Consider the following 13,214-nt stretch of genomic DNA (forward strand, 5'->3'; position numbering starts at 1 on the left):
ACACACACACACACACACAGAGGGTGCCAAAAGAAATATACATATTTTAAGAAAGGAAAAAACTGTGATCTGGAGCAAGTTATTTAATCCCCCTGTGACCCAGTTTCTTTATCTATATGTGAAGTACTTAACACAGTGCCTAACATATGGTGAGCGCTACAGAAATGTTTGTCTCTAGCCATATGCCATAAAATGGCCATAGTAGGAAGCACAAACCAGTATAAAGGAAGCCATGCTGAGCATAAATGCCAGGTAAGGAGGAGCAGACTGGAGTCCAAATACACATCTGCACGCACACACACTGGTTCTGCACTTTTTGCTCATTGAATTTGTTTTCCAACTATTCTCTTTTAATATTTAGAAAACGTGTCCTTTGGTACTTTCATTGCATTACACCTATGTTAAGAGGAAAGGGATTTTATCACATTTATGCCAATGCTTTGAAGGAAAGCCACACTTTCTGGAGACCACTGTGGTGGGGCAGCCGTAATCAAAGCTATAGAACCTCAAGTACAATGTAACAATCAGAAAACTAAACTGGAACCTTTGGTCGGAAAAGTACTTATGGTACACAAATGAATTCTTGCCAGAAGAGGAACTTGTAACTACTATCATTGAAGGACACTTTACACTCTCATTAAATTTCATTGGAATCCTTTGAGGCATGATCATCTCAGCTATATAGATTAGGAGACCAAGGCTTCACGAGGCTGAGATAAGTCTATCCTGCAGCTCTGACTGGTGCTTGTGCTCTTCCTGCTGTACCAGATGGAGATGATACATTAACTTTGTTCCTGGCAGTTCCCGCTAGGAAGGATAATGCCTCTAGCAAGCAACAAGGAAGAACTTGTTAAACTGCCGGGCTTCACCTTGACTTTTGGCCAAGTGAGTCCTTTCTGAAGCCATAAATCTTGATTTAGTGATTCTCCCTCATCTGTAATTTTGATCACTAGGTCTTTGGGAAGATTTTTTTTTTCTCCTCCTGTATTTTCTCTCGCCCTCAGCCAATTCTCTTCTTTTGATGTCTCTGCTTTCAAATTTTTCTGCCTTCCTGCCTTTCCTGCTTTCCATTTTCTCATTATAAAATAATTCAGGCTTAATTCAGCCATATCTGACTGGTACAGCTATGTGACTACCTCCCAACCTGGGAGACAGGTGAAGGAGGGAGGGAGGGAGAGACTGATACACAGTGATTGTCTGGAATGGGCCTGGCGCTGTACTAGGTATTTTACATCAATTATCCCATATGACGTTCAACAGTCTTGGAAGGTAGATATTATTGTCTCTACAGGTGGAAAAACAGAGGCTCAGGAAGTTAGAATCACTTACACACAGTCATGGTGAATGGTAGAACTGAGATTCAAACAGAAGCCCAACTCCCCAGCTCCTTCTCTTCCCGCTACCCCAAGGAAATGCTAGGCAGGGTAGGGACAGGAACGGACACTTGTGAGATTCTGGGGCTGCCATGCTGTGGGTAGGAAGATGGAGGTCCAAGGGAGCCTTGAGGATTTGAGAAAGGCGAGGCGGAGTAACTGGTCGAGGGGACTCGCCAAGTGGCCTGCGTCTTTTTTGGTGTGACTCACTTCCTGCTGTTCTCAGCCTTCTTCACTGTCCTCAGGAGACAAACAGGTGTCCTGGTCCCTAAACTAGGAAGAGAAGGAATGGCCGGGTCAGGTGATGGGCTTCAGGTACCTGATGAATTACCTACCAAACCATAACTAGTGAATAGAACTTCAAAGCCTCACTGTTGCAGCGCCAGGTGGGTGCTGAAGCCACTTCCTCCAGCGGGCAGGCTGCCTGTCTCTGAAGCCCCTCACCCACTGCTGGGAGGAAGCTGCTCTTTGCTCATGGCTGTGTACTGTGTCCAGAGGTGTCTTGTTCATCTTGCCAGGCATTTGTTTGTGTTTATCTGGGATCACATTTTATGTTTAGAATCTTTACAGTAACACACCCTGTATGACAGCACGGAGGTAAATAGCAGCTGCGTTGGTTTCCTGATTGTGAAAGCTCCGCCCATTTGCTTCTCTGCCTGCCTGGGTCGGGTGCTCATTTATCAGAGAACGAGAGACTGCGTGTACCCACGCACGCGTGCTTGTGTGTGTGTGTGTGTGTGTGTGTGTGTGTGTGTGTGTGTGTGTGTGTTCCTGAAACCTTTTGCAGACTGTCTTCCTTCTGTCCTCCTCAGCTGGGGAACCTCCTCTCTGCCAGAGGGCAGGGTGCTAGAATAGGCTGGAGGAGTGGCCGAAAACAGCATCGATCTCCACACATATGGGGAGGAAATGCCAAAAGACTGTTAACGTACCAGGAGACCCCCTTAGAAGGAAAGCCGAGCTGGATGAGTTGCAAAGAGCAAGACTGATCCTTGGAAATAAAATGTGACTAACAACAGTAGGAACAAGGTGTTTGAAAGAAGCTGGGAGAGCAGTTCACGTGGCGTCTTCTGGACTGTTATCAGGTAGGAGAAGGGAGGCACAGATGGATCCGTGTTGTGAGTTCTTGGCTTTTCCCTCCTCTAGATAGCCCCTACTCTGGGCTGGGGAATTTGTTGTTCATTAGTAATCCCAGGAAGAGAAAATATAGAGAATAGAGAATATCTAATTTAAGATATATTATTTCTGAGTCAGACAGAGAAAGACAAATATGATTTCACTTATATGTGGAATGTAAAACACAAAATAAGTGAATAAACAGAACAGAAACAAACTCATAGATACGAGAACATTTTGGGGGTTGTCAGATGGAAGGAGGATTGGGGGGATGGGTAAAAAAGGTGAAGGGATTAAGATGTACAAATTGCCAGTTATGAAAACAGTCATGGGGATGTACAGTACAGTGTAGGGAATACAATCAATAATATTGCAATAACTATGTATAGTGTCAGATGTGTACTAGAGTTATTGTGGGATCACTTTGTAAGTTACATAAATGTTGAATCACTATGTTGTACACCTGAGACTAATTTAATGTTGTATGTCAATTGTAATTGAAAAATTAAAAAAAATTTAAAAATAAAGAAAACTGAGCCCCCTGTCCCCGAAAAAAGGAAAGCAGCTGTTGACTTTTTTTGGGGGAATCACAATTCATTTGAGAATCTCCTGAAAGCTGAAGAACATCTGCTTTAGAAACATGAAGATATACACAAAAATATACATTTGGGCTGAAATGTATATTTTAATGTATATGTTAATGTTTCACTAGAGGCTCTCTTGATGATAAAACTAAACCAACAAATAAAATCAACTAAAAAAGACACATTATTTCTGGGTGTTTGAGGTTTGAATGTAGTAGATGAAGAATTATGGAATCAGGAATATGAGAAATAGAATGATAATTATAATAAAAATAAAATGTCATGAATTTGTCTAACATCTCAAAGGAAATAGAATGTGTTTATCTATATGATCGTATTAAAAATGTGATCTGCTTGTAGAACTAGCGAACACTGTGTTTTCTTATCTACACATTAGGGGGCCTGTCTGTCTTACAATCACTTTGCTCCTTTACAGAGCAAACTTTTCCGGAGGAGCCAAGATACGCATTAGTCTTCCTCATCTCCACTGTATAGCACCTGTGTTTCAGGAATTCCTGCAGACAGGGAAAAATAGAAAGCAAGAAAAACCGATAATGCTCAGTCTTATTGTCAAAAGATCTGTGTTGAAACAGGGTCAGGACTCCAGCCACCATGGCAGAGCCTCTTTTCCAACTGTTTTCAAAGAGCCTTTCAGGCCCTGGGTCTCTAGGAAGGTGGGGGAGGGTGAACGGAGATCAGAACCACCACAACCCCTCCGTATCTAAGAACTGGAGGACAAGGAATTCCGTCTGGGTAATCTCCTCCCTTTTTGCCTCATTCACACTAGGAGATAGCACCAAGGATAAAGCAAGTTATCTACACGAGTCTCATTCTCTGGATTTAAAGATTACCTCTTCCGTGTGCCTTTCCATTCACTTTCGTCTTCTCACAAGTTTGCTTCAGTAGAAAGGTGGAAGCTGGGGTGATGCGTGATCCAGCACGGTGATCCTAATTCCCAGGCCAGTGCTCTGTCCTCTGGGAGTTCTGGTCTCTTCCTGATCCTCAGGCTCGCAGTGAAAGATCACTAGTCCTGGAAACTAGGCTCTTTCATTCCAAAAGCAGACAATAGAAATAGGATTGAGATCAGATCCAGGAAAATGAGCAAACACAGAAAATGATCCAAGATTCCACGATCTGGTGAGTTCTGGAGAAAATTTCTGATTCTACCCTGATTTTCAGAATACATTTTGAACACACTTACAGGCAGATTCTACTTACCTGTTTTTTCCAATTTATGATATATTTGTTGGTGAGATTTCGTTTCAGCATTATGGTTTTCATGACTCTTGGTTTCTGACATAAATCCTTCTTGACACTATGGGTCTTGTCCATTTGAGTGACAAGTACATACATGCAATAAAGTAGTTTAAAGAACACTGGGTTTGAAATGAAAAGACTGGACTATGGAACCTTGCTCTGCCATTTACTTGCTTTTTTTTTTTTTTTTAACCCGGGCCAATTCAGAATTTCTGTCTGAATCTCAGTGTCCTCCTAGCACAATACCTGACACATTCAGCATATATTTATTGGATCTGAAGACAGGAAGGACAGATCATTTTTTGGAATGTTGGAGATAAGTAATTCTGGAGTCCTCTAGATCTGAGCGGCTCTCTATCTTGCTTCTGACTTCACATGTTCATTCCTTTAAGTGAGTCTGCTTTGTTAAATAGCTCGAAGGTAAGGATGAAACGGGGAGGAGAAGGCTGAGTGACTGAGTGAGGAGGCATACCCTCATTCTGGGGGCTGCTACCTCCATATATTTTATCCTCCTCACTGTAAGTCTTTGCGTCCTTTGCCCTATAGCCCATAGCTATTAATAATTTTCTTAACCCAGTGTGGAGTCCATCTAGGAAGCTGGGTCACTTGTCCATATAAAAAGACTATGGCTGGCAGATCCACTTGTGTTGATATGCAGGCAGTAAGGTTGAGGGTGAGGCTGGAATAATAGATTTAATCACACCTTATGGGAACAGATGTTTTATAGAAGTTAATCAAGGAATTTCTCACAGTACACAGGCAAACAGTGTACAACAGAATAGAGCTAACTTTTAAAGTTTATTTGTAGATGTATTTTGGTAAGAAGTGGACATTCATGGGTAAATTGGTCAGGGAGACTATTTTGTGCTAACTGAACAGAAAGGTCACTAGTGAGAGTTGTGTTACAGTAAAACAGACGCAGAGATGCAGCATGGCATTATGCTTGCATTGTGGGAATGTGTAAGAGTTTGCAGAGTTACTATTAATATTTAGTTCAATTCTAGTTATAATCATTAACTTCTATGGTCTCCAGACTATATTCTTGGAAAGATTTGGGGTGGACTTCACTTCCCATTTCACTCTCATTCTCTTCCTGTGTGTATCTCCTCCTTTTGTGCTGTTCCCCCCTCTAGATTCTTATTTCTAGAGGGGAGCTAACCTTTTAATATGCTAACAGAAGTCAGAAGCAACTAAGAAGAGAAAAAATAAGGAATCAACATCACAAGTTAGGCAATAATATTGTTTTAATTAGAACCCTGCCTGAAGAGAGTTGGCTCTATAGATATGTGTAAACTGTAGGCAAGCTATGTACATATTTACCAACTATCAAATGTAGTTACCAGAATAACGAACTTTACAACTTCTCCATATTCTTGATTCTGAAGCCCTGAATTCAGCAATATATGGCACCAAAGTGAGAACTTGAAATCTGCCAACAATTTATTCATTGTCTCATTAGCACTGTATAAAAATGAAATTAAATATTTTGTTTAAATAATAAGTGATACACAGCAAGAAAAAAATCAGACCTGCTTAAGGACTGTAGGTGAAGTAGACCTTCCCCACCAAAACCATGGACCACAATTGCTCAGCCAGGTGCTGTAAACATGTCCTTGAGCACTGGAGCAGGAGTCTTGGGCAGGAGGGGAGCCTTTGAAAATACTTTGAGAAACAATGGCATGAAAGGACAAGGTATGTGGGATAATGTTTTATGTACTTGTGGATTTTACAGTTCAGCTGAGGAGAAGCAGTAGCCAACATACTTTTTTTTCTCCCAACACTGTGAAAAAACTGTCTAGATGTAATTGAAGGGGACAGCGTATTGGTCATCTTGTACAGAATTGTTGATCAGGAACATTCTTCTAATAGTCAGATGGGTTAGACTCTAAGCCATAGGAAGAGCCATCCTAGAAGGGTTTGGCATCAAAGCATGCCTTCTCGCAGTTCGACGCAGAGTGGGCAGGCAAAGACATGTGGTAATTGAATATTAACTGCAGGGAGAACAGCAATGTAGAGAGGAATATTGTTGTTACAAGTGAATTCTATGCATCTTCTGATAGAATTGCTTTGGGGGTTCCGTGAGGTCAGGTTTCCTGCGTGGGCTTCCATAGGTATGTGCCTATGCCTGGTGCGTATACCTGAAAATTTCTAGATTCATTCAGTATACTCTACATGCCTCTAGCCAACCCATAATCATTGGAAAGAGCTTACTGTACCAACAGCTAGGAAGCAATTTATTGAGTGGGCCTCACCACACGGTACCTTTATGTCCTTGCTCCAGCATCCAATTTCATTTCATCCAGCATCTTGAAACTATTTATGCACCAATAAAACTGATGTTGAGAACGTTTTTCAGGAAATGCAATGAAAGGTCATACTGTATCCACAGGTGGGTGCTGTGTAATAATGTGGTATCCAGGCACAGTGATATAAACGTGGGTATGAGTCACTGGGTGTCGTGATGTTTGGCCATGTGCCTGTAGTTGAGAGTGACCTACCGTGAGCAGCGCTGTGTGGGGATCCACAGCGCACACAGGGCTTTAAACGACAGGGCGTGCAGTTTGGTTTGTGGGCAGAGTTCACAAGTTTGAGCTGGCTGCTCACTGCCCTTTCCTCCACTTGTACGATGGTAAGAGATTATGCTCAGAGAACCTACGCCTCCCCAGAGAGCCGCACTCATGAAACTGGCTGCTCCCTGAGGGAAAATACTTACATTTGATAATGCGCTGAAGAGGAAGTAAGAGGAAAGGAAAATAAGATTAAGCTGGCAGCCAGAAGTTTGCAAATAGCTTTTGAATCCTCCTGGCTGAGCTGTTTATTTTTGAGACCTTCTCCTTCACTCCGCCCTCTCAAGAAACTTGCCCTGCTTTTAGTGAATTCCCTTCCATGTGGTCTTGCGGAATTGTAGAAACTTTCTCAACTACCTCTCCCCTTGTCTTTTTGGCTTACAAACTAAATGAGAGGGACTTTGCTGTCTTATTATTCATTGACTTCATAGAGCCCTTGCTGTATACAAACCCATGGATAAGAATTTCCCTCTCCTCCCCGCGATTTTTCTCCTGGCGACTCCTGTGTTTACTCTGTCAACCAACCACATGCCTGTCTCTCTTCTGAGTTGTAAGGAAATTGTTTAACTCTCACCCCTCATACAAGCTCATGGAGCTCAAGAAAAGCGAAAAGGGGGCGAGGCTGGAGCTGGGCAACTTCTTTACATATGTGCTTCAGGAACTAAGAGACTCTGCCTCAATAGCTAGCATTGTGGTTATTGATATCAATAAGGAAACACAACATGTAATGTAATGGAAGACATTATGGCACATGTAACATAGGTACATATCATATAAGCTACAATTCTGATTTCTAAAACTTTACCTTGTTATCAAATCACTGCAAAAGTAGATAACATATTTAGGATTTACATAGACAGTGGAAAATCACCGTATTCTGTTTCACATCAATCAGAATTCAAGTAGGCTTTGCCGATCACAGAGCCAGGGGAAGACTCTTATTAACAAAGGGCGAAACAAAGTTTGTAGATATCTGGATATATGAAAGGGTAGTAATCACCAGTTCTCTTCGGAAAGAGCAAACCAGGTTTTGGGAGGTGTCATTTCAAATATATACTGATTAAATAGAATTAAAAAATAGTTCACATTAGGGGCCGGCCGAGTGGCGCGACGGTTAAGAACTGGCTTGGGACACCAGAGGGCCCCGGTTCGGATCCCACATATGAGGGCCAGTGACACTGCCCTCCACAGCTAAGATGCTGAACAACAGCTCAACCTGGAGCTGAGATGCCTTGAGTCGCTGACGACGGCGTAGGCTGCAGCCCCTGTGGCAGTGGGTTGCCATGGGCTACCATGTGTAGCCAGCAGCCAGCATGAGCAGCCAGCAGCTGCAGTGAGTGGCTGTCCAGAAGCCGGTGACTGATCTGTCTCGCCCGGGAAGAGCACAATGATGGTGCCAACTTGGGCCAGTGAAGCAATGTCCTCCACAACTAGACTGAAGAACAAAACAACAGCAACTTGTCTGTTCCCCTTTCCCCAGATCCCCAGCACTGTTCCCATCCCCCCAATTCCCCAATAAAAATCTTAAAAAAAAATTCACATTAAGAATCTCTGGCCAGATTAAATAAGAAACTAGTATCTATAGACTATTTGGAGGAGAACTGGGAACTGGATAAATGGATGAGGATAGGTTGAGAGAAAGATTTCATGGTATATAATTTCACATTTTTACTTTTGAAATCTTTATTTCCTCTTTGTTTAAAAGAGAGAGAGAGAGAAAGAAAGAAGATGGTTTGGTACTGACACCTCTTTAATCTATATACTGGTAAGAATGAGTGTCTGCATCTGTCTATATATGACAGGCAGGAGAAGATTCTTGGAACTCTGAGAGCTGCAGAATTAAATACCTTTCATTGATAAATACTGTCTGTTGGTTGTGAGGCTGCAGCATGAGAATGTTTCGGGGAAAGAAAGCCAAAGGAAGCAAATACCAGGAAAGATTTCTCTTGAAATCTGCCAAGTATTTACTCACTGTCTCCATTAGCTTTGCATAAAGGGGAAATTAAATGTTTTGTTTAAATAGTGTTACACAGCAAGAGAAAATCAGACCTGCTGGAGAACTATATGGGAGGTAGACCTTTCTCACATAAGCCATGGACCACAATTGCTCAGCCAGGTGCTGTGAACATGTCCTTGAGCACTGGAGCAGGAGTCTTGGGTAGGAAGGGAGCATTTAAAAATACTTTGAGAAACAATGGCATGAAAGGATAAGACCAGATCCGGGCTGTACTTCCTGTGTAAAAGAAGAAAATGCCAGGAAAATATGAAGTCCTTCCAGCCTGAATATCAGGTAGATGGACAGAGATAAGTGTATGACTCAGAGAATCCCAGATACTTAATACCTAGTAACCTGTAGGTGTGTTTTAAAGTTCTCTCTGTGCTCCATTTTATTTTTTTTCAGAACGACTGAATACGTGGGAATTCTCCACAGGGAATTATTCTCTGTGGGTCAAGCCTAGAAGTGGACAGCTGTGTGGCAATGGAAAAGGAGAAGGGCATGAAACGGATGCTGCTGGAGTGCAGTCTCAGTGACAAACTGTGTAGTAAGTACAGATAGCGCTGATGTCTACCCTCTGATTTTAGGATAACGAAGACTAGGGTCTGGATAGATTCCAGGAGGAGGATCATTTGAGTTTTAGTAGAAATGGCACCAGAGGCCATTGTCTTTGAAGGGTGGGGAGTGCCAATCTGAGATCCAGATGCCGCATTCTTCATCTCCATTGGAAACATTAGAGAAGAGGCACCGAGCACACTTGTTGGGCTAAGAAACGGGGACATTGGCATTTCCGATTAGAGAGTGGCTCCCAATAGGGATTTCAATGAATAGAAGCAGAGCAGAAGAAGGAAGAGGTGATTGTTTCAGGATGATGAGCTTAGGACTGGTGGATAGGGGAGGTTGAGTGGACATCAGGTTAGGCTCATTTTTCAATCTCTTCTCTTCCTGTTTAATTTCCTACCCAGTTATCGGGCAGCAGCAGTATGAAATCATCGTTGTCCCAACCCTTCTGGTTGGCGTCTTCCTCATCATTCTTGGGGTAATCCTGTGGCTTTTTATCAGAGGAAAAAGATCTCAGCAACAGTCTCCCGGACTCCAAGGTAAAGCTCAAACTGGGGCTGGACAGACGCTCAGGGAAGATGGAGGTTGCATAAAACTAAAGCCCAAGACTCAATAGGCCTAATAGAGGTCTAGGTCCCCGCAGTGGGAGAGGAAGCACGGGTCCTTCCTGTGCAGTGGAGAGGGGGATGAGCTCTTCTCTAGGAAGTCATGTGCAGAAACTCAGTATATGCTTGTTGGCTGAAACACCAATAGGCAAGAGAGGCCACATGGGACCTGTTTCTGTCCTTTCTCTTACTGCATTATCAAATCTTTGGCCACGTGAATGTCTAAGGATCTGGATGACCTAGTGGGTAAAGCCCAAGGCTTTGTTACCACTTTTGAGGGATGACATTTTACTCTATAATACATTCCAGCCCTACTCTGTGCCCTTGGAATATATGATGAAAAGGGGTAGCTTTCATAATAGTCTTTGAAGTGTTAGGTAGGAGATGACAACATGCTGTTCTGGAGTGCACTGAGCGTAAAATGCAAGGAGTCAGCTCACACATGAAACTAAGAGTAAAAGGAATGAAAAACTATCTGACAGTAATATGAAACTTTATAGTGGCTGACCCCTAATCCCTCCAAAATTTTATCCCAAACCTCTTATAATTCACTGTTATAAACAATTCAAAAGAAGTTGTCTAAACTCACTTGCACTACTTCTGTCATATTCTCTTTTGAACATATTAAAATAAACCTTATATCTCCACTGCTCCACCAAAAGAACTCTTTCCAAGATCACCAATGACAACTATGTCGAGGCCTTATCTTACTTGACCTATAAAAATCATTTGAAACAATTTTGTACTTCTTTCTTCTTGCAACACTTTTTTTTCCTTTTGAATCTCCAGTCATTTCCAAAATGATCTCATTTTAAGTCTACAGATTCAAATGCTTTCTCTAATTTGACTGTGGTCCCCCTTGAACTCCAGATTCTTGTATTAAACCACCTACTTTGCAGTTGGGATCAAACACACATCTCATATATGATATGTTCAAAACAAAGGTCCTGAAATTCTCTCACAAATATCCTCTGCCAGTAGTACCCCCATCTTAGCAAATGGTAAGCCCAGCTTTCTGTGTATTCAGTCTAAAATATCAAAGATGCCCTTGTCTCTTCTTTCTCTCACACTCCATATCCAAACCATTAGTAAATCCTGTTAACTCTACCTTCAAAAGAAACTCATGCCACTCTCACCGCTCAGAGATCATTGTAATATGCTCCTAACTGGTTTCTTTGCTCTGCCCCTATCCCTTTATGGCAGCGGTTCTCAACCTTCCTAATGCCACGCCCCCTTAATACAGTTCCTCATGTTGTGGTGACCCCCAACCATAAAATTATTTTCGTTGCTACTCTATAACTGTAATTTTGCTACTGTTATGAATCGTAATGTAAGTATCTTTTTTTTTCCAATGGTGTTAGGCGACCCCTGTGAAAAGGTTGTTTGACCCCCAAAAGGGTCGCGACCCACAGGTTGAGAACCGCTGCTTTGTGGTCTATTCGCCTTAGAGCAGCAGAATGATTCATGTAAAGTGTAAGTAAGTCCTGTGAATTTTCTGCTTGAAATTCCCCAGTAGCTTCCCATCTTAGAATGAAAAAAGACAAGATTCTTTCAATGGCCTTCCATGATCTGGGCCCTCTCTGGCTTCCTCTCCGATAACTCTCCAATTATCCCACTCAATTCCAGCCGTACTGACTTCATTACTGTTCCTCAGATATGCCAAGTACGCTCCTGCCTCAATCCCTTCCCACTTCTGGTTCCCTTTGTCTATATAATAACCTTCCTGATCCCCATATGTTTGCTTTCAAATTGCTTCCAGGTGTTTCTCAAATGTCATCATAAAGCCCTTTACTGACCTTCAAACATAAAATAGCATCACTGATGCTTCTTATTCCCCTATTTTCCTCCATGACACTCACCACCTGGTATATTATTGTCTGCTTCCTCTCTCCTGCCACTAGAAAGTAATCTTCATGAGAATCTGGACTTTGCTCATTTCCAATACCTAGAACAGTGCTTGGCATGTAGAAAATGAAATTTGTTGAATTAATGAATGAATGGAGATTTAATAAGGAGAATGAATCTATTCCAGTGGAGAAAAGTTGGCTAAGGATGGGGTAAAGTACTAAAAGACTTTTTTGACGGAAACTCTAGGAAATACGGAATGATTTCACAATGGGGACAACTTGAGGGAAGAAAAATAAACATAGCTTAGAGCTCAGTAGTTATCCATACCTCCCCTCTACCCTTGGGAGCCATTTGATTGACTTAAATGATAGTCCCCACATCACCTTTAGGTATCTGTGGTTTGAGTACCTATTCAGGAACTTTCTTAGTTGTCTCCGTACTATACTCGCACTAAATTGTGATACTGAGAAAGCCAGAGAGGAAATGTCATTACCACTTTTCAGAGATCCATCTTGAGTTGTTTTAGAAGTAATGGAATAAATGTTCTCCAAGGTTGGTATTGATGCTAGTTCATAGAGAAGCATTAGAAGGTATCAATGTTGTTAAAGGAGCTTTCTTGCCAGTTTGTTCCAAGTCCTGCTTTCCTGGAATCTGGAGGGGAGGGAAAAGCTGGTTGGTAATATCTCTTTGTTGTAGGCATTGCTGCTGTGCCTCCATCTAGGGGCCTAAATCGGGAAGCTGGAGAACACGGAAGTGTGTTTGTGCCACTTAAGGAGACAACGGTGGAAAGCCTTCTACAAACGTCCACACGGGCTCTGGCTAAGCTGCAGGTGCCCCGAGAGCAACTCTCTGAGGTTTTGGAGCAGATCTACAATGGGAGTTGTGGGGCCATCTATAGAACCAAGATGTGCACTGGGGACCCTGCTAAGTCCAAGAGTGTTGTCCTCAAGACTTTAAAAGGTACCAGGGGAAGTGTTAGACTTCCCTTTCCCATTTTACTTTTCCACTGTGCATCACTAACTGGATTCTAACGGGCTTTGCAGACATTCAGATGTGAATCAATACATAGTTGTGATCCCAACTGGGATTAAGAATGAGAAGGGAATAGAGAGTGACAACTTGAGACAGAAATGTTATTCTTGGGTCTTTTCTTAGCTCAGTCTTGCCTATCGAGGTAGTTCAAACTGATTTTTCCAAATTGGATATTATTTGGATGAGGATTTTGAGGTTGTTTCTTCATTTTTCTTCACTAGATGATATATTTCCCTGATAGTGTAGTGTATTTCTCTCCTTCTCTCTCCTTCTCTCTC

The 13,214-nt window shown here is 42.2% G+C and overlaps 1 protein-coding gene across 2 annotated transcripts in view; it reads left to right on the forward strand.

Annotated features, from left to right (window-relative positions):
• The window catches only part of STYK1 (serine/threonine/tyrosine kinase 1), a 34,143-nt gene that overhangs the window by 9,214 nt on the left and 11,715 nt on the right, over positions 1-13,214 (forward strand). Inside the window, exons 2-5 of one of the 2 annotated variants that reach the window (XM_019633586.1) lie at positions 2,186-2,455; positions 9,296-9,437; positions 9,856-9,990; positions 12,601-12,864. In XM_019633586.1, the coding sequence (XP_019489131.1) occupies positions 9,374-9,437; positions 9,856-9,990; positions 12,601-12,864 (463 nt within the window). In that variant the 5' untranslated portion in view covers positions 2,186-2,455; positions 9,296-9,373. The remainder of the gene's footprint in view (positions 1-2,185; positions 2,456-9,295; positions 9,438-9,855; positions 9,991-12,600; positions 12,865-13,214) is intronic. The other variant, XM_019633587.1, reaches the window with a different exon arrangement.

Source organism: Hipposideros armiger, unplaced genomic scaffold (assembly GCF_001890085.2).
Source record: "Hipposideros armiger isolate ML-2016 unplaced genomic scaffold, ASM189008v1 scaffold_1345, whole genome shotgun sequence".
NCBI classification, from domain to species: Eukaryota; Metazoa; Chordata; class Mammalia; order Chiroptera; family Hipposideridae; genus Hipposideros; species Hipposideros armiger.